The following is a 20779-nucleotide window of genomic DNA, read 5'->3' on the forward strand; positions in this document are numbered from 1 at the left end:
CGAGTCACACCGAGTTACTCCGAGTTATCCCGAGTCAAGACGAGAAATCAGCCGAGTTACACCGCGACGGATTGACTTGGTCATTTCTTTTGCTATTTTTTAATTATTTTTATTTAGCCTACTTTTTTATAATTTTAACAATTTTTAGAATATTAAATACTTTAAAATTTGTGTCTCACCGAGACCGCGATCGATATGCCGAAACCGATGTGGAACGTTCCTGGCCGCACCCGCGACCACGACCGTGACTTTAAACCATGGCTAGGACAGGTGCAACCTGGGCTCCAGTTTGGTGCAGGATTGTTGTGATTGCATTCTAAAATTTAGCATAATCCTGCTAACTAAGCATGATATTCTATCCGAATTGCAACAATCTATTATTAGAGGCAACAACGACCCTTTTTGAACAAATCATGGCGAAAGATAGTTTTAATTTGGATTCCTCCACCCGACTCAATTGCAGTATTCTAGCATAGACAGCTGGTGATCTTTTTGAATCCGGCTGTCACAAGTACTAACTCATCTAGCTGAGAATACAACAAATCTTCTTTGGCAAGCCCTTAGACAATTTTGTTTTCTGAAAGACTCCAGCTGAATTATGCTTGAAATCACTTGTATTATGTGTTCTTCCTTGCATACGGTGCCCAATTTCTGCTGCTGTTGGATAGCTTTTTATAGTTATTGCAGGTATTCAAGTTGTGTTGTGTTTCTTGTTACCTTTTGGAATTTACTTGCAACATTGCAGTTTCTAAGATAAGCGCATGAATTTTAAATGACTTGGCTGCAGCAGCGATCGCATGTTCCAAAGTTTGGAAATTGGGAGGGTGAAAATGTACCCTACACGGCCTACTTTGACAATGCGCGGAAAGACAAGATAAGTGGTACCAGAATGAATCCAAATGATCCGGAGGAGAATCCTGAGGCCTTCGTGTTTTCAGGATTGATAAACGGAGGTGAAGCTTCTGAGTTCAGCCCGACTCCTTTGCAAAGAAACCTTGTCAGGCCAATTTCTTCAGAAAAATACCGACAAAAGCAGCGCTATGGTCATTGGAGAAACACTTCTGATGAACCAAAAAGTGTTGGTCAGAAGAGCCCTGGTTCAGAATCAATCACTGATAAAAACAATTATGACAATCCACACCAGCAAAAGAGATCTGAACGCAAGAAGAGTATGATGACTGAGAATAGCAATAGTTTTATTCCATTGTCACCTGCACGCAGGGCAAGAGGTGGAAGTGATACATCTGATGACCTTGTAAGCATTTGGTTTCCCATCCAGCCGGTTCTCGATTGTTTCTGTGTGTAATGACAGGCTAAAACTACAAAATTCTAAACGGTGCTTTCAGTAAAAATGATTTTGTTTCAAAACTGAAGAATACATAGAGGAACTCATCCTTGTGCCATGCCAAGCTGTATGGTTTGAACAGTGTTCTTCATTTCCAGGCAAAACTATATGTTTGTGATTCAAAGACTGAACATGCACTGCACTCTGCAGTACCGTAGATATGCAAACAACAAATTAGTTAAAGCAGGTTAACATTTGCTTAATAATTGCAGAATACCGGTCTGGAATTGCTACTGTTTTACACATCTCGTTAGTTGCACATTACTAATGTTGCACTCATAATTGACCTGTTCGTATGCTCCTGCCGATTTCTTCTCAATCAGTCTTACAATTCAGCATCTGTTCCCAAATTCGGGGCTTGGGATGAACGAGACCCCAGATCTGGAGAAGGTTTTACTGTAATCTTCAACAAAGTGAAGGAGGAAAAACGAATCGCTGCATCAAAATTCGCACCTGCACAGCAGCCTCAGTCTAGCAACAATGCAGAAAGCCATAAAAGGGACACTAAATCAAAGGTCTGCAATTTATTTCTACAAGGAAATGCTCGTAATTTGGACCCGGCACGCGCATTTATCTCACTTTAATCGTTGTTTCTCTGTGCAGATGTTTTGCTGCCTGTTTTGAACTGCAACAAGTTGATCCTGGCGGCTTGGTTCGTCCGTCTGGTTAAAGCTTGAGAATGTATTGGCGGCGATACACTCTCAGTGTTTGTTTTATTCCTTCCGCTGCATCAACATCAACAGGGTTTCTGCAGTAAAATCTGGAAGTCTTGGCATGCATACTGGTACTACTTTTTCCGGGCATTCATTTCCTTTCGTCGCATGAATACAAGCACTTTCGGCAAAGTTTTCCAAAGGGGAGTGTGTTTTTGTAATAGAATCATCATACTAGCTAGTATAAAGCAAAATGTAACAAAACCTAGAGCATTATCAGAATCAGTCACTTTCTATATCTCAGTCTACTCCGCTGGCTGAATATTTCGGTGCTCTTCCATCACTTGGGAAGTGAGAATTCTGAATTTGCAAGTTCCTCGCTAATAGTATAGAACCGTTCAAATTCAATTTCTATACCATATACTTTTTGAGGAAAAGTTTCAAAAATTCAAAAATCTTTGGATTAGCTTAATTTGATTATGTAACATGTGGGTCATGCCAGTCTGTGATGTGCTCATCAACTTTATTTCCATCACATCCGTGGAGAAGCACAAGCAGCTATGAAGAAATCATTAAAAATTTTAAAATAATTCAAATGCTCAACTTTTTCTTTCTGATTGCAAATAAATTTTTATTCGGCGGAAGATTACAAATATATAGTTCAATCACTAATCAAACTTATAAGATCGATCCTTTAAAAAAAAAAAAAAGAAAAAGAAAAAGAAAAAGAAGCTCATTACTAAATTCACTTGTTTAAATGATTGAGCAAAACTATTTGAATGAGAGAGTTTCTATCATGGTTGATTTGCATTAATCATTTAAAGAAATCATCATCTTCCCCTAAAACGAGATAGCTCATATTCAAGCAAAACACTTATTAGGAAGTTGAAGCCGTTACAGGGAGATAAGGTTTTAATTCTCTCTCTTCTTCTTCCTTTTTTTGGGTTAATTGCACTTTGCATCCAAAACTATTTCCAAATTGGACTTTGCATCCTAAACTTTTATTTTTCGCAATTCACTTCCTTTAACTTTGAATTTTTTTTTCAAGAAACTCAAACTTACCTAATTTTGACCGGTACCCTATGAAGGAGGTAAAAAAAAAAGCACATGAGTTTTTTTAAAAAGTGTCAATGGGTACTCGTTAACATATTAATAATTAATATCCTCATTTATCCAAAAAGAATTCTCTTTCACATTTATACACATTTCCTAAATTATGACCCTTTATTGCATTTATACACTTTGTCTAATTTTCTTTATTTTTTAAAATATAGTAATACGAGTACTTGTTGGGCTCTCTGTGGACAAGTACATGTACAATGGGACATATTTACGCGTAGCAAACGACGTCGTCCATCAAAGTGTAAAAATAAATTATTTAAAAAAGGGGCGCCACGTCGGATATCGCCTCCGTCTCAAGCAAATGGAATCCGGTTTTAAATTCCCTCCCTTTCAGGGTTTTCAAATTCTCTCAACAAATACCAAATACTACGACTACTCACCTCAGTTTCCTCTCTCAAACCTCTCTCCCAAATCCGTCCAAAAATGGAGAAGACGGTTTCAGTTCCAATCACTTATTCTTGCTCGAAAGATCACCAGAAGATCTATCAGTATTGGTTCAACTTCGCCGACTCAGGTTTTCCTTCTTTTTTTGGTCATAACTTTTTCGTTCAAATTAATTCAGTTGCTGTTCTTCCCTTCCAATTAATCGTTAACTATGTTCTTCCTTTCTTTTTTTTTTTTTCTTTTCTTTCCTTCTTATAGATTTATTTACTTAGCATTCTACTTTTCCTTTTGTGCAGACGGCGATGGCCGCTTGACTGGAAATGATGCTACGAAAATTTTCGCCATGTCCAATTTGTCTAGGCCTGAACTGAAGCAGGTATATTCTATTATGTGTCTGGATGGGGAATTATTGTACGCACATAGTAGGTAGGTGATGTGGATGAATAATTTAATATCGATTATGGAAAGGACCTTCTCTCTCTCTTTCTCTCTTGGAGGAAAAATGTTAAATGTGCGATTGGTCTACTGCTCAAGAAATATATTATTAGTACAGTCGATTTGGAGTTTTTTTTAATTGTTTTGGTTATTGGTTTAGTAAGTGAGTCGAAGTGCTAGATTTATGAAATCTGATGTACCTGTATCTGTGTTTTAATTTTATGCACTCCAAAGTGGAAATTGTCGATGTCAAAGGCAGTTTTGATATATTCATCTACCAGCGGAAAACTCTAATTGCCGTTAGGAGATGAAATTGAATTGCTAAGACATTGAAGGATTTTACCTTCGAAATTTTTGTTATCTCTCTTTTGCTGTTTACCTTTATTGCATTGATCATCGTCCTTACCAGGGTTTTAGAGCCATAGCGAGCCATATTTCTTTTCAATTGCAGGACTTATGGATTATCCGTTCTCTAGTTTGTTTGACCATTGTGATTGTTACCACAGTTGGTAATTTGCTCTTGAAACATGTTTGTTAGTGTATTTATGATTTTTTTTTGAAGGTCTGGGCATTAGCCGATTCCAAAAAACAAGGTTTCCTTGGTCTGACGGAGTTTATCACTGCAATGCAGGTTTCACTATAGAACCCCTTTTGTATTTAAAGTCAATTCATTGTCTTTCTTATTTCTTTTTTCCCCTGATTGATAGTTGATAGCTCTTGCACAAGAAGGTCATGAAATAAACTCAGCTCTCCTTAAAAACGCAGGCAAGTGGATTTTATTACCCAAATTTTCCAAGCTCTACCTCATTTATGCCATTGGAATTTAGAGAAATTTAATCTAAGGCATTTTCTATAGACTTAAATTTTCGTCATCTAACTTAAAACCTTCATGCTGATTATTTGTCTATTGCACATGGGCATGTAGATTCTACAAATTGCCTTCACTTTTTTCATTTTCGATGGAAAGAGACTCTCTCTGTTGGTATGTTGAGAATTTTGGTTATGAGCTAAAAGGTGAGGCTAACTTGTTGCAGTTTACTATTGCAGGAGAAGAATCTCAAAAGAACAGTATATACAATTGCACCTAAATAATTTCAAGATATCTGTGAAAATTGTGGTTGGGAAGTTAGGTTTTTGAGCCAATCTACTAAAAGTTGTGAGACTATTTTGCACGAGACATTTTTATGACTAATTTGTCATATTCTTTAAAAGAAATCTCACTACTGTCCTAAGAAATTGCTTTAGTGTTCATCATTCCTGTATGGCTTGTCTCCAAGTATACATAAGCAGCCAGATAATGCTATATAGCTGAAAATGCATTTTGGTGAATATCAGTGTTGGACGGTATAGGATGTCATAGAATATCTTTGCTTCTGAATTGAACACTTAGATTCCAGGAATCTCTTCCTCCTAGGCAAGATTTTAGATATATAACTATTGCTCAGAGTTTTCTTCTGAAGTTGATGCTGTGATCCTTTAGACATCTTTTTGCTGTATTGAAGTTTTTGTGTCTTTGTCTTTTTAGCTGTCTTGGAAAGTCTGAATCTCCCTGTGATGGAAGGTTTGGCTGCCTTACAGGCCGTAAGTACACCATTTCATTTTGTTGTAATAAATTTATGATAAAAGCTTCAAGCTTCTGGTTTCTCACTCTCTTCCCCTTCCTTCCAGAAGACCAACGTATCACCAGTCAAGGAAAAGCTTGAAGGAAATGGTCTGATATTTTTTCTTATTGTTTAATGTCACTCTTTCTCTTTTTGACTAAAATATAATCTCATGCCATATAAGTCTATTGTTAAAAAAAATGCAGGAACTGCTGAACTGCAGTCCAATCCCCTAGTCAAATTATCTAAAAGAAAATCTGCAAAGAAGGTATAGCTTTGATTCATCCAAACATTACCTTGTAGATCTACCTCTCAGGAGATTATTCTGACTTTTTTCACTCTTTGCTTTCTTACTGTCTCTATTTGCATGAATGTGATGTTTGTGTCTTTCCATTTCACAAAGTCGTCCAATGACTTAAATTAAGTCCTCGAACAGAAAAATCTACTACAACTTCTTGACTTGGAAGAGTACCTTTTTTTTCAATGCATAAATTGACAAACAAGTGTTTTTTTTTCGTGTTTTGGGGGGGGGGGGGGGGGGGTTTGAAGTCCGTGACTGATGTAAGGTTCCATATTCTTACAGTCCCTGAGTTCCGTTGCCCCTGTTACTTCTGTCACTGATGGCTTGAAAAGATTGTACAACGAAAAGCTAAGGCCTTTGGAAGTTACCTACCATTTCAATGATTTTGGGTCGCCATTACTGGTGAGTGAATTAACAAAACATCTATGCTTGTGTCCTTAGAAATCTTGCTTTATTAGCTGTTATTCACATCTCATTGATTCTTATAATCATCCTAGAAGTTGTAGATATCTGTATTCATCTGATTTATTTCCTTCAACTTTCAGACAAATAGTGATTTTGACGCCAAACCAATGGTCATGCTTTTGGGCCAATATTCAACTGGAAAAACCACATTTATCAAACACTTGCTTGGGTGTAGTTATCCAGGTTGGCCAGCTCGATATATCTGTTAATTGAGTCTTCAAATACTTTTATTTGGTGGCGACTTTCCTCGACTAAAGGTTTATTTTTATATTCGCAGGAGCTCATATTGGACCAGAACCAACTACTGATCGTTTTATTGTTGTTATGGTACTCAAAATCCACTAATGTATTATCAGAGTTTTGTCATTTAAGTCTAATATTTCTTAGGAAGTTGAGATTAATCTGGAAGTATGTTATAATCAGATAAGATAGTCAATGTAGATTTCTAGGTATTGAAGGATATACTGATTTTCACTCCTTTTTTTTTGGGGGGGTCTTCTTGGTTGCTTATGTTGCTCAAAGAACTTTCATTTGCCTAGATTGTTGTTCATTGGGCCACCAGTGTAGCTGTTTATGACGGCAAATACTTGTTTACTTCACATTTATAATATTGGGTCTATTGCAATTATTGTTATCCTCCTCTATTGTTCACCACTTGCTTTTTCTTCTACTCAGTCTGGACCAGATGAGAGAAGCATTCCTGGCAACACCATTGCTGTTCATGCAGAGATGCCATTTACTGGCTTGACAACTTTTGGAGGAGCCTTTTTGTCCAAGTTTGAGTGTTCCCAAATGCCACATCCTGTGAGTTATTACCTGCTGCAGCCATACGCATTGCCTTTTGAATTTATAAGATGTAATTATCTAACACAATTTTCATTCGATTTTAGCTGCTTGAACATATTACTTTTGTGGACACTCCTGGGGTTTTGTCTGGGGAGAAGCAGCGGACACAACGTAGTTATGATTTTACCGGCGTTATCTCATGGTTTGCTGCAAAATGTGATATGATACTCCTGCTTTTTGATCCACACAAATTAGATATCAGCGATGAATTTAAACGCGTCATCTCGTCTTTACGTGGTAATGATGACAAGATTCGTGTTGTTTTAAACAAAGCTGACCAAGTAGACACGCAGCAAGTAAGCTCCTTATCATATTTTAGGAACTATTTCCAGCATTTATTTTTTCCAATTCTGTGAAGCATCTAATCCTAGGTAGCTTCTAACTACGTTATCTGTTACAGTTGATGAGAGTATATGGTGCATTAATGTGGTCCCTTGGGAAAATTTTGAATACCCCAGAGGTGGTGCGTGTCTATATTGGGTAGGTTTACCTTCATTTCATCTGTTTCATTCAATTTTCAATGTCGTGTTTTCCGTAGTTTCCAAATAAGTAACGCAAATTTTACCCAGATACTTGTAGGTTATAGCTTCATCATTCACTTGCGCAGAAGATTTTTAATAATTCAAATCGAATTAACAGAACCGAAACAAAGTAGAATACAGAATCTCTAATCCCCTTTTCCTAGCCCCTCCCCAAGTTCCCTCCCCTTAGCAATAATTAGATGTTGAAAAATTAAAAGGAAACTTGAACATTAAGTAATTGCAGGAAAATACAGACTCAAGCATACGGCAAATACGTTGATTCAATACCATGCATGTGTTGGTCTTTTTGTTTTTCAATGTGGTGGCCTGATATTGGAGAAGGTGCTTCAATTGTTGGTCTTAGTTAAAAAAACTGGACATGTGACTTGTTTTTTTTTTTGTTTTGCCATGCAGCTCGTTCAATGACAAGCCAGTTAATGAAGAAGCAGTAGGTCCAATTGGAAAGGATCTTTTTGAGAAAGAGCAAGATGACCTTCTCGTGGACTTGATGGACATTCCTAAAAAAGCTTGTGACCGACAGGTATACTTACTTTTTTTGTATGGTTTGATATGTCTCAGCAAATAAATATGTAACTCTAGGACTTTTAGAATTGGTTTTTAATGGAATTAATTAGTTTTTGACCCAAATTTTATATGTTAGATCAATGAGTTGGTTAAACGTGCACGAGCTGCTAAAATCCATGCTTACATAATGAGCCATCTCAAAAAGGAGATGCCTTCATTGATGGGCAAAGCCAAAACTCAGCAGCGACTGATTGATAATCTGGAGGATGTATTCTCAAAGGTTAACATCACTCTTGCATTCCCGTTGTCCAATTGTAGGAGTGTTGGCAGATCTTTTTCTTTTTAATTGATCATTGACCTTATTAAAACAGGTCCAAAAAGAGTTTCATCTACCAGCAGGAGATTTTCCGAGTGTGGAGCACTTTAGGGAGGTTCTAAAAAGTGGCTACAAAATTGATGATTTTGAGAAGATAAAGCCTAAGTTGATTCAGGCTGTGGATAATATGTTGGGTTATGACATTCCAGAGCTCCTGAGAAACTTTAGGAATCCTTATGAGTAAAGTGGTGGGCGATTAAATTTTACTTCAAGACGTCTTGAATTGTAAAACTTGCCGTTGCTTAGTGTCATAGCACATATCTGCAAAATCGAATCAGTTATATTATATTATTTCTATCTTAGATTCTAGCGTTATATTATAAGTGCATGTTTGGGGAGAAGTTAAAATTGAAATGCCAGTTTGAAATACCAATAAACAAGTACTGGCTTTGTTAATGGTAAGGCTTGGCATCTCATTCTGTCCACATTTTGCCTCTTCATTCTTCCTTAGCAATTCCATAAGATCTGCAGTCAGCCCAATTGGAAGGAGGTTTGCCCAGGAAAGGCGTAATGTGAATGCACCAAACAGTCAAATGGAACGAAACAAAGGGACGAACAAATCTAGGGTTGAAAAGTCCATTATGGATGGCTTTCGAATGTGTGTTTAATTTATTTCTTAGATGCTTCATTTTCTGAACTGAATTATAAACTTTAATGCATGTCCATGATAACTCTCCTAACGTGACTCTCTTTGTAAACGTCTAAGATCTTCTCAAATTTGCATTAAAAGTATATAAACAGTTAAGCCAACAATTATTAGGACATTGGTCGTTTCGCATTAGTAGCCTGAAATTCATATCTGCCACAAAATAAATATACTTTTTCCGATGACTGAGAAACTCAGACTTTTTCGTTACTAAAGTTGACCTGCGAGAAACCTTCAAAAGCCGGCAACTTTTGAAGGCTCCCGCAGACCTTAATAAACCCAAACCCCAAACCCCCCCGAACCGATGTGGGATAGAAACCCCACAGGGGTGCCCCGCTGCTAAGAAGTAAAGACCCCCCAGACACCCACTGAAATGGAGAGATCACCTCCCCGAGGTTTCTGTCTTTTTCCGATGACTGAGAAACTCAGACTTTTTCGTTACTAAAGTTGACCTGCGAGAAACCTTCAAAAGCCGGCAACTTTTGAAGGCTCCCGCAGACCTTAATAAACCCAAACCCCAAACCCCCCCGAACCGATATGGGATAGAAACCCCACAGGGGTGCCCACAAAATAAATATACGCTTGTCCTGTTTGGTGCATGATTAAAAATTCTTGATTATTATCTAGGTCCAGTCAGCAACAAGATTATCAAAAGAATTTGGTAAAAAATTACAAAGAAAAAAATATTGTGAAGGAGAAGAATAAAGGGCAAATTATCCAATTGGCCCTTTAACTCTTTGTCTAGGTAAAATTAAGCCCCTAATCTATTTTTTGCTAACTTTAAACCCTCGAACTTGTAAAATGGGAAATCCGTGGCCCTTTTAGCCAGTTTCTCCGGTTTTGCAACCGGATGACCAATTCACACGAACGCCATGTGCTTCTTTCAAGGGCATTTTTGTCCTCATAGTCTAAGCAAGAAGGGCACACATAGTCCACCTTTCTATTTGATTTCCCTCACCTCCCTTACTCTTCCCTGCGCAACCCCCACGCAATCCCATGGCCGTCTCTGTCACATTCTCGGGGATTGCTTCCAAATTCTGCACATCTAACAAAACCTCCCAGTCCAAATTCCTAGATACATATGCACTCTCCTCCCAGGCCATCACCGGCATGTCATCATCATCCAGAAACATGCTCAGAACCTCTCTCTCATCAACTCCTTCATCCACTTCCTCCCACTCAAAATCCTCATTAACTTCTCTATGATCCTCAATCTGAAAAGAATCCCAACAGAGCCTAAGGCTTGGATCATCATCACCCTCACTTATATCATCATCGTCAGCACTAAAATCAATCTCAACGTCATGGTTTATATCAGAATCCGATTCCGACCCGATATCCACGACTCGCAACCCAGTTACAAAATGGTCCCCACCCTCAAAATTTTCAGCTACGAACCCTGAATTTTCCACATTTGCCGAAGTGGGCTCTCCAAGAAACCCTAGATTCAGATCAAGATCCAAATGGGTCGGCTCCATTCCGTCGTTTCCTTCATGAATCCCGAAATTCGGGTCAGCATCGGAAATCTCCGAGTCAATCACCACACAGGTTGTGGAGGACAATTGGGTTTGCTCAACTCGTTGGTGCAGGAGGTCCATAACGAAATTCACCTGATTCTCGCGGTCGAAAAGATCAGCGCTGGTGACAACCGATTCGGGCTCCGACACGATGTCGCTGGGGGGATCAACCAATAGCATCGAAATCGGAAGACCAGTAGGGATCGAGATGATGGCGGTGGGGATGGGTTTGATGATGAGAAAAATCTACTTCTTTAATGACGTCGTCTAGGCCGTCATCGTCCTGGTGGAGTCTGAGTAGTTGAAGCAATGACGTCTCAGCCATTCTGTTTCAGCGGGGTGGGGAGAGTAGGAGGAATAAAAGTGAGAAAGGAAACACCTTTTTTTCGAAAATTATTTTTTATCTAAAAATTCCCATCTTTTTGCGTTTTCTTTTGTTTGATATTCTACGGCATGGGGCAAGGGGGGTAGGTGATCAGCAATTTCCCCTTTTATTTTCTCTCTCTTTTTGACTAAAAATGAGCACTTTTCCAGCTTACTTCGGTGGATTATGTGTGCCCTTTTTGCTTAGAATATGAGGACAAAAATGCCCTTGAAAGAAGCACATGGCGTTCGTGTGAATTGGTCATCCGGTTGCAAAACCGAAGAAACTGGCTAAAAGGGATACGGATTTTTCATTTTACAAGTTCGAGGGCTTAAAGTCAGCAAAAAATAGATGAGGGGCTTAATTTTACCTAGACAAAGAGTTAAAGGGCCAATTGGATAATTTGCCCAAGAATAAAAAACAACAACAATTGAGAGTGAGTAATTCTTGCGGTCAATGTTGGATTCTAGTTTTAGACTTCGGATTCAGATTAACTGAACACAAATAAATTAAATTTAGATGAACTGAAACAAACAATTTGTATTGTCTATTGTGAATGAACAATTTTCCACTTCATCTAGGCATTTTCATCATACTCCCTCCATCCCACTTTGATAGTCTTGTTTTCCTTTTTCGTCTGTCCCAAATTGTAGTCCACTTTCCCATTTATATTCCATAAAGCATCGTCCTAGAAATTAACAGAGAATTCATCGAAATGGCATCTTGTGGGCCCCAAAAACTACCAAAATGGCAAAATTATCGTTTCGTCGAGTGTGAATCCAAATCGGGCAAATTTTTTTTTAAAGGAAAATAAAAGAGAATGAAAGTTCTGGAAAATGTACAAATACAGCCCCTTTTCTCCTCAGACGACGCCTGATGCAGCACTTCTACCTTTTGAATTAAATAGACTTTGTGTCTGAAATTGAAAACCCCAATTCCCCAAATTAGAAAGCCATGGAAAAAATAGGTAAAAGGCTTCAAGGGAAAGTTGCAATTGTCACAGCTTCAACTCAGGGCATTGGCCTTGGTATCGCCGAGCGGCTTGGGTTAGAAGGCGCCTCTGTTGTCATTTCTTCTCGCAAACAGGTTGCTCTTAGTTTCTGGGCCCCTCTACTTTAGCGTTGTTTACCTCTGATCTTTGTGTTTTTTTTTTTTTTGAATGAAATTCTCATCTGGGATTGGGGAATTTTGCTGGTTGGAATTTTGTTGAACTAATATTTTGGTTGGGTTCACTATGTGGGTTTTTCTTTTCCTTTGGTTTCTAGGATAAATTTTTGATCTTTTGCAACTTTATGTCTTACTTATGGAATCTGGGTGGTGGGATGATTTCGTTGGTATATATTTGCAGATAAATGTTGACGAGGCAGTGGAAAAACTTAAGGCACGAGGAATTGAGGTTTATGGATTAGTATGTCATGTGTCAAATCTACAGCAGAGGAAGAATCTGATTGACAAGACCATTCAGGTGAAGTATAACCTGAGAAATGATTTTCTTGTGGTTGATTGGTATAATGGAAATGCCCATTTATTTTTTCTTTGTTGCCTGTAGCTGATTTCTTTTGCTTCCATGTGTCTAATTCATAAAATCGCTGTCCCTTAATTGAGGGGCGATGGTTTATTCCTCGTTTATCTGAAAGATGGTAACTTTTCCAGCTTTAATTGTTGATTGGTTTCATCAAGCACATGGTATTCTCTTTTTTGCCGAAACTGTGGGTATCTATGGCTATGTATGTATCCATGAAAAGTAGGAGCAGCCTCTCCTACTGTGACCATCGGAGGTGGAATAACAGCCTTTAAGCTTCAAAAAAGGAAGGATGGCGAACCTAAAAAGTTTACCTATGCATTGCGGTTCTTTAGAATGCACCGAAAAAGGTCTTAGTCTCGGTTCCAAGTGCCTTCTGAACATGGTTTTCTATAGGAAAAGGGGGCTTCAGCAAGTCAATTTTGCTGGTGATGTGTTGATGAATTATCTTTGTTTGGTTGAAGGAAGGCTTGAAGCTTACCTCGGATCTGATTTAACTTGCATGTTATTAGTATTGTACTTTTTATTTATGAGGACAACTTAAGATATTCCCTTGCTATGAGTCATGCTATTATACATCTTTGCAATCCTATGATGTTGACCACCTGGCTTCGTGCATTCTGTAGAGCGCACGGTTAGAATATTTTGTTCTTTTGCTTTAGTAATATTCCTCGTCTATAGTAAAAGAAATAGCGGGGATTGTGGGACCAAGTTTTCTCCACATGTTTTGTTTCAAGTTTTTCTTGAAGATTACGTGTTTAGTTTTACTTCTATTACTTAAATCAAATGCTTGTATACTTCATTTAATTTTAATTAGTGTTGAGGATATTACTGGTGCTCTGGCAGAAATATGGAAAAATAGATGTTGTTGTATCAAATGCCGCTGCCAATCCATCTGTTGATTCCATTTTGGAAACTAAAGAACCAGTCCTTGACAAGTTATGGGAGATAAATGTGAAATCCTCTATACTTCTTTTACAAGTAAGTCCATATTTATGAGCATTTCATTGTAATTATTCTATGTTTGGCACAATAGGCCATGTTTAGATGATGATTCTACTACACCTTATTGTTTGAACCAGCAGAGATTTTTTGTTGTTTTATCACGTTGGTCAATATTTTTTTTCGGTCTCTATCACCGTGATTTATTGAAGCTGTTGACTGTTTTAAAATGAAATTGTGGTTGTGGCATTTTTCTGTGGCAGGAAGCAGCTCCTTACCTTAAGAAGGGTTCTTCTGTAGTTCTTATTTCCTCTATTGCTGGCTATCAACCACAGGCTTCCATGGCTATGTATGGGGTGACCAAGACAGCCCTTCTTGGGCTTACCAAGGTCTTAAAAATATTGTTTTGATACCCTTGTCATGGATTTTGTTAAACCTTGGGGATCATACACAGATTTCTCATTTTGCGTTGCAGGCCCTTGCTGCTGAGATGGCTCCAAATACTCGTGTAAACTGTGTTGCACCTGGCTTTGTGCCCACACATTTTGCTGCATTTATTACTACTAATGCTGATGTTGTAAGATTTTAATATATGTAGCTATATGTTTTTTGTTGGTTTGGAAGGTTTAGTGCCTACCACCCTCTCATGGAACCATGTGATACTGGCTTGTTTTGCAGAGGAAGGCCATAGAGGATAAAACATTGCTTAACAGACTTGGAACCACAGATGATATGGCTGCAGCCACTGCCTTTTTGGCTTCTGATGATGCTTCGTATATAACTGGAGAAACTTTGGTAGTTGCAGGAGGAATCCCATCCAGACTTTAAGTTATACGTTAGCTTTTATATAAGCTTGCGTTTCACTTTTCTTTATTTATTATGTTGCCATTTTCTTCTCTTATCCGACCTTCTGTCTTGAGGACCCATCATTGTAAGAAGTGCTTAATAATTGACTGGCATGCCTGAAAGATGATCAGATAAATCTTTTGGTTGCACAAAATCATTTGCCATGAACTTTCCTCATTTCTGGATGAGCTTTTGGATGGTTTTCTCCTCCTGCTAATTTGGTTGATATATTTTGTCTTTGGGTGGATTCATTTGGTACGTAAAACTCCTGATGCAAATGTGGCTGGGGCCAATTGATAGATAAAAGAATTGATCAAGGCCCTGAGAGCAGAAGGCTCCAAATTTCCGGTTTCAACGTTGTGTAGGTAGATTGTCCAAGAAATGCCATTATGCATCTTGCTACATTGCTGCTCATGCTATCATCCTTGACATAACAGAGAGATTTAGCTTGTTTCAAAATTCCCCTCTGAAAACTCAGTTCAGACCTTGGGAATAGATCGATGTCGGTGCCAGTTTCCAGTTGCATAAATAAACAACATCAGGCCAACGTTCTTCGTATGATCAACTCTCGATAAACACCGTGGTAAAGAAAAGGAAAAACAAAAAATCTCTTGAAATGCACGACGTACATGGCAGGTGAATCCATATGTTTAGTCTTGCTGAATATTTGCTTCTGGACGTACATGTTGGAACTGGAAAACAGTTAGGTATAGCTGTTATGACTTTACACGAGATATATCATATCTCAGAAACCAAGGAAAAGAAAGAGCTCTGGTTCTGATAAATGCCTTCACTAGATATTATCCAATAAAAATATAAATGCACTTAGCTCTTTCCATTAACATTGAACTGAAACATTAAAGAAATAGCTACAAATTTTTTTGAAAAAAAATCCAAGTGCGAGCCAAAATAGTTGGCGACTACTGGGGCTGGCCTTGCATGCACGGCAGCCTGAGAAGCGCCAAAAAGAACATCGATCCCTCGATCACGAAGCAAAAAGGACTACCCCGACTGGGTCTGATATCCCTCTGCCGAGCTATGTATTACTCTGCAAAGACTAATCCGACATAATACAATCCACAAACAGCTCTGTAGGTCAAATGTCACGAGACACATCAGCTCAGTAATGTATTCAAGTTACTTTAACCACATATGCTTAGTTTCACATATGACCTAGAATGGAATCAATCTAAAGAATGCCAAACCAGAATATACATATGAAGAAAACCATCAAGGCTAAAGGCACCACGACAACTTATGTACATAACGCAGTTAAAGGTCAAAATGCTGAAATAAACATCAGCACAACAAGCACTGCCTAGCTGCAGGAACTGCTTTTTGGTCACTTCCAGGTATCCATAAAAAGCCAACACATAATCAGCAACATGATTTTTCATAATTTACACTCACATATTGTGAGATCTTTGGTCTTCCTAATTGTCTTTTTACAGGCCAACTTATATGGCATACTTGAAATCCTCGGCAAGTATAGACAATGTGGTTTGGCGGGTTTCACATATGATCAGGTTCACCCTTCCACTGTATACTTGTAGTAAGCAGTAAACACAAGTTCAACTGATGAGCTTAGGTATATCTATACAGGGATAACATCAGCAGTCTGACTTTCATCACATGTCAATACAAGACCTTCAACATAGGTCGGTAGAAGGCAGCGGGTCCACTGACAACCGGTTGATATGGGCTCTGTGGGTGGCACAATCATAAGCACATTTTCATGCCGACTGACAGTTCCCATGACACTTACAGTGCTTCCTTCTTTGATATAACTGCCATACAAGGAACAAATTCAGATCAACTTGGTGTCAAAAGCGATTGCGGTAAATAGAATACAAATCGCATCCAAACATGCAATCTACTAAAACACACTTCAAAAGCTCATCCATCTCACTATTCAGGTGGAATCTATATGGCCCCTCTAGATATTCTCCTTGTTGCGATATTGTTGCGATAAGCTAACACAAAGAGGTTTCCTTTCACTGTAGGTGATATGTTGAAACTTCTATTTCACCAACATACAAGCAAAGTAGCAATAAAGCTTCAAACCAGGTTGCTTCTTAGAAAATCGCTCAAGACATTCTTACATCTATTTCTGGCACATCAAAATCATTCCTTTCCAAATCCCATTCAAATAGTTTTTCTCCTCTCTACTCTACAGAACATATGTAGAATTTATGCATGCATGTAGATAGGTAACACAAGTACGCTGATAACCGAAGACACGGGCATGTGAGATACATTAACTACATATAAGTTTCCTTTCCTCCCAAATTCAGACAAATCATACACAATAATCCAAACAAAGTTCTATAAAAAGTACATAGTCGTGAAGCATTTTATATTGCCCACTTGAACTTCCTAAAACTAGTTACTTGCAGTATCTTTTCAGAAACAAAATGTAAAAGGAAAGCAGTTCAAAGTACAATCTTCTCATTATTTTGAAGTGATTAAGACATTAACTTCCATATAAAGGTTATTTGTGAACCCTTTACAATATTTCCATGCATTTGGCAAGAATTTTTCCCCGTTATTTTAAATCCTCCAATTAAGCAATTTCCATATACAAACTACAACATATGCGTGTGTGTGAGTGTGTATAACCTTTAGAAAGATGCAATGTAGCATTTTATATATTCCACACTTTTGCTTAGAGATATGGTACTAGCAATACAAATTTAGAGATATGGTACTAGCAATACAAATTTAGACACCAAATTTCATCCATGGAATTGTGCATGGAAGGATAATAATTTAGTCGTTGGTCAAATTCATTTTTTGCCTCATCAACTAGCTGTAACAGAATTACAGAAATAACAACAGCAAAAAAGATTAATGAATTAGATTAACATGGAAAATCAAGAGAGCTGGAGCTCCCTTTCCCCAGTTTTTCAGGCATATACAAGTGAGAAACTCATTTAGAATTCTAAAGCCTTGCATGTGTTCCCAGAAACACGACAAAAATGCTGAAACAACAATAATAGAAGTAGATCGTGAGACTGTTCATGATGTGTGCAAGTTGCGAAAAGTAGTATTAGCAATTAGGATACAGAACGAGAGTAGATTGCATGAATCAAAGCAATAACATGAATGAAAGAATCCAATCAATTTACAAACTTACCCTTCTCTAAGACGCATAATCCGGTCATCACTTGAGAGGCTTCGATCAGCAAGCCAGCGCAGAAAATTTGGAGATAATTCCTTGTTCCCTTTTGTTATATCAACAACCGTTGTTGGTTTGACCAATGGAGTTACCTTAGCTCCGTACCCAGCTTTCACTAGAGCTCTTAAACCAGATTGGAAGTCCGAAATGTAAAAGTCAGCCACATATTTCTGTTAAAAGAGATGTAAGGTACAAGGTTATTGTAGCCGTAAAGCAGCAATAATTGTAACCTTCACATGCTATCACCCCAATAACAACTATTCTGAAGCTAAATACAGAAGATGCCGCCAACTGATTTCATGCTTGACTCTCGGTATCAACTTATGTTGGATAACAATACTAAGACATTCAAACAATTAATTTCCTGATATTAGAACCAAAATAATGAACTGACCTCTGAATGTCTACATCCCCATGAGAAAAAACGGTGTTTAGCATTTGCAGATTTTCCACCCCATCCCCTGTATTCATGCAATACTGTTGATGTATAAACACATCTTGGAACCCTCTGAAAAGAAGATTCAAGAGGAATACTTCCACAGGTGACGACCTACATACAGAAGTCATCAGGCAGCTCTTAGCTTCTGAAAGGATTAGGAAAAACCATGGAATGTTGTTACAATTTGACATCTGCATACTTGCTATATAGAATTCAACTGTAAGCACAGCACAATGATAGCTACATTTTGTAGAACACATCTCCAGTGACACTCAACTATGTCCTTACCATTTGAATGCCTCAAATCAGAAATGACAATAGATGAAGTATTCACAATAGGAGGACAGACTTCCACACACATGATGAATAAAACTCAGAGACTAGGAGGGACGTATCACCAATGTTACTTACCAATGAGATTACTTTTCAAAAAGTAATCTCACTGCATCCTCATCTCCGGAAGGATTCATATTCTAAAGGAAATGCTTAAGAAAAAAAGTAGATTTAAGGTAACAAACCTCAAATTGTGGGGTGGGGGAGGGGAGAAGGAGATGCTGGGGTGAATCAATTTTGGAGATATATATTAGAAATAGCAACATTAATTTGTGGCAGATAATACTAGCCAGATTTCTAAGCTTTCTTGGACGAGAGGAAAAGGAAATATCTGAAGAAAATGAGCGTCGACAGAAACTTTTATGCTTCTAAAAAGTATGAAAACCGGAAGTCAACCAATAGTTTATATAAACAAAAATTACAGCAATTAATGAAATAAGCCCTGATTCCTGAGTTCGGACATATAGTAATAACCGGAATTTTTTTCTTTACAAATGGCACATAGCGACAGCAGAATAAAAGTCCTTTAGCCTCACCATGCCATATGTAATGATGCTACTCGACTACAGAAAAATCCACGAAGAGAGAACATTAGATTGTTGGAATTTATTGACAAGCACTTTGTAAATGAATGTAAAATATCTCGACCAATCATGAGAAGGCCAATCAGTTCACGGACATTTTTTCTCGGAAAAAGTAACTAGAACACTTTCTAGGAGAAGAATACAGAACATATACTTAAAACTCCTAGTTTTAAGCCAATCATTTTCTTTCTTCCCAATCACTAAAGATATGTCTGAATTACGTCTAACTTCGACAAACAGAACATCCAACTGCCTTAAACCGACAAGCCGCCGAAACAATTAGCAATTAATACAATTATTCTGCTTTCCAATGGTAATGCAACAATCCACACAATCAGAAGCCAATCAGTAAATTCTTACTCATTTGATATTCGAAAGAAATCATAACTAGTTCCAAACCTAGCATTATTTTTTTGCTATGCCTTGAACGTTCAAAACCCTCCAACAAAAATTGGCAAAATTCAAATGCCTGCAAACACAGTCACATCACATTCTGCATGAGATATCTACAAAAGAAGACCTTCAGGGTTAAATTTGTCAATTGACAACAAATTAGCAACACAATAAAAGAGGGGGGGGGGGGTTGGGGGAACATGCAGGAACCACAATTACCCCCTCTATACAATAAAAGAACCACCACTAATAAACCCACACTAAACAAAAATGAATCCCCAAGTAAATAATAGAATAAAAACTCAAACAAACTCGATTAACCATCAATAAAATAATAAGACATTGCAATTAAAAAAAATTCAAAAATTGAGAAATTACCCCCGTGACCTTGACGTACTGCCCATCCACGGCACCTCTCAGCTCAGCGTCCGGGTATCTCCTTAAATATCCTAATAACCCTCTCTTCTTGTAGGCAAAATTCCACAAAAGGATGACCAAAACCGGAGCCAAAACCCCCGCCACGGCCAACAAGATAACCGACTTCTTCACCGCCACCATTAAAAACGCCCCCACCACCAAACCCATCACCACCACTATAAAAAACACCCACATTGCCGCCCGCGAAACCCTGAACCCGTACCTGCCGTCCTGGCTCAAGCTAGTGACGGCGGAACCGTAAGCAGGTTTAGTGGTCGGTCCAGCATGCGGCTCGAGCTGGCCAGACCGACCGCTTCGGGCACCGGCGGCACTGGTGGCCAATGGCCCAGAGGTAATCAGCCCTGTGGGCTGAATCGGGGTCACGGGCCCGGAAAAGGAGGAGGAGGAAGAGGTGTACCTCTTGGGCGGCATGGGGCCGGAGTTACCGGATTTCTGGCCCAATGGGCCTGAGTTCGGGCCGGATCTGAGAGATCCACTGTTGTGCTGCGAGGACGAGGAGTGCCTCGACGAGGGCTTCAGAGGAGGTGGAGCCCCGGAGGGATGGGGATGGGGGTGGTGGTCCCCGGCTGCGGCGGTGAAGTCGATGCCGTACATTTTCCCCAGCTCGCCGGATTTCTTAACGTCGCCCCCCGTGTAGGGGACGGCGCGGGAAGCCATTGTTGGCTGCCGCTCTTTCAGCTGTTCGGGCCTACCGGATACGTACAACCCATTGCTCAGCTGGTGCGACCCGGTCCGACCACTCATCTTTCCTTTCCTTCTCTCTTTTTTTTTTTTTTTTTCTTTTCTTTTGATTATATAAATTCAAGCTTCTCTGAACGACCTTTGCTAGGTTCTTTCTTTCCCTTTTTTTTTCTGCTTTGATTTATATGTTTTAGTTTTTGGTTTTTTTTGTTTTTGTTTTTGTTTTGGTTTGGGAGAGTTTTCAAGCACAGTTGCGAAGAAAAGAGTATAGTGAGAGTGAGAGTGAGAGTGTGAGTGAGTGTGTTTCGGTGAGACTTGAGAG

At 38.7% G+C, this 20779-nt stretch overlaps 5 protein-coding genes across 6 annotated transcripts; 3 read left to right on the top strand and 2 right to left on the bottom strand.

The window, feature by feature from the left end:
- Positions 1-761: 761 nt before the first annotated feature.
- On the top strand, positions 762-2470 carry LOC113708509 (RPM1-interacting protein 4). Its single transcript, XM_027230969.2, has 3 exons — positions 762-1255; positions 1669-1860; positions 1949-2470. Exons 1-3 carry the CDS (start codon positions 773-775, stop codon positions 1967-1969), a joined length of 696 nt encoding a protein of 231 aa, XP_027086770.1. The 5' UTR covers positions 762-772; the 3' UTR covers positions 1970-2470.
- A 1012-nt stretch (positions 2471-3482) lies between these two features.
- LOC113707928 (EH domain-containing protein 2-like) lies at positions 3483-8889 on the top strand. Of its 2 annotated transcripts, none has more exons than XM_027230328.2 (16): positions 3483-3634; positions 3801-3880; positions 4502-4570; positions 4647-4704; positions 5465-5520; positions 5608-5650; positions 5747-5808; positions 6124-6243; positions 6387-6489; positions 6584-6633; positions 6982-7110; positions 7197-7448; positions 7553-7632; positions 8088-8214; positions 8335-8478; positions 8570-8889. In XM_027230328.2, exons 1-16 carry the CDS (start codon positions 3544-3546, stop codon positions 8756-8758), a joined length of 1653 nt encoding a protein of 550 aa, XP_027086129.1. In that variant the 5' UTR covers positions 3483-3543; the 3' UTR covers positions 8759-8889. The 2 variants fall into 2 exon arrangements, with proteins under 2 accessions (XP_027086129.1, XP_027086130.1); XM_027230329.2 differs by having other exon boundaries at positions 5611-5650.
- A 1239-nt stretch (positions 8890-10128) lies between these two features.
- Positions 10129-10917, bottom strand: LOC113709007 (uncharacterized). Its single transcript, XM_027231759.1, has one exon. The coding sequence runs from the start codon at positions 10915-10917 to the stop codon at positions 10129-10131; it is 789 nt and encodes a 262-aa protein (XP_027087560.1).
- A 1006-nt stretch (positions 10918-11923) lies between these two features.
- Positions 11924-14588, top strand: LOC113707864 (short-chain dehydrogenase/reductase SDRA). The gene is made up of 6 exons (XM_027230231.2): positions 11924-12187; positions 12450-12566; positions 13470-13604; positions 13829-13954; positions 14041-14142; positions 14244-14588. The coding sequence occupies exons 1-6, from the start codon at positions 12056-12058 to the stop codon at positions 14391-14393; spliced, it is 762 nt and encodes a 253-aa protein (XP_027086032.1). The 5' UTR covers positions 11924-12055; the 3' UTR covers positions 14394-14588.
- Positions 14589-15643: 1055 nt separating this feature from the next.
- On the bottom strand, positions 15644-20641 carry LOC113707863 (uncharacterized membrane protein At1g16860). The gene is made up of 4 exons (XM_027230230.2): positions 19717-20641; positions 17984-18139; positions 17548-17759; positions 15644-16198 (listed from the first exon to the last, which is right to left on the bottom strand). The coding sequence occupies exons 1-4, from the start codon at positions 20518-20520 to the stop codon at positions 16006-16008; spliced, it is 1365 nt and encodes a 454-aa protein (XP_027086031.2). The 5' UTR covers positions 20521-20641; the 3' UTR covers positions 15644-16005.
- Between the last annotated feature and the right edge of the window lie 138 nt (positions 20642-20779).

Source organism: Coffea arabica, chromosome 9c, assembly GCF_036785885.1.
Source record: "Coffea arabica cultivar ET-39 chromosome 9c, Coffea Arabica ET-39 HiFi, whole genome shotgun sequence".
NCBI classification, from domain to species: domain Eukaryota; kingdom Viridiplantae; phylum Streptophyta; class Magnoliopsida; order Gentianales; family Rubiaceae; genus Coffea; species Coffea arabica.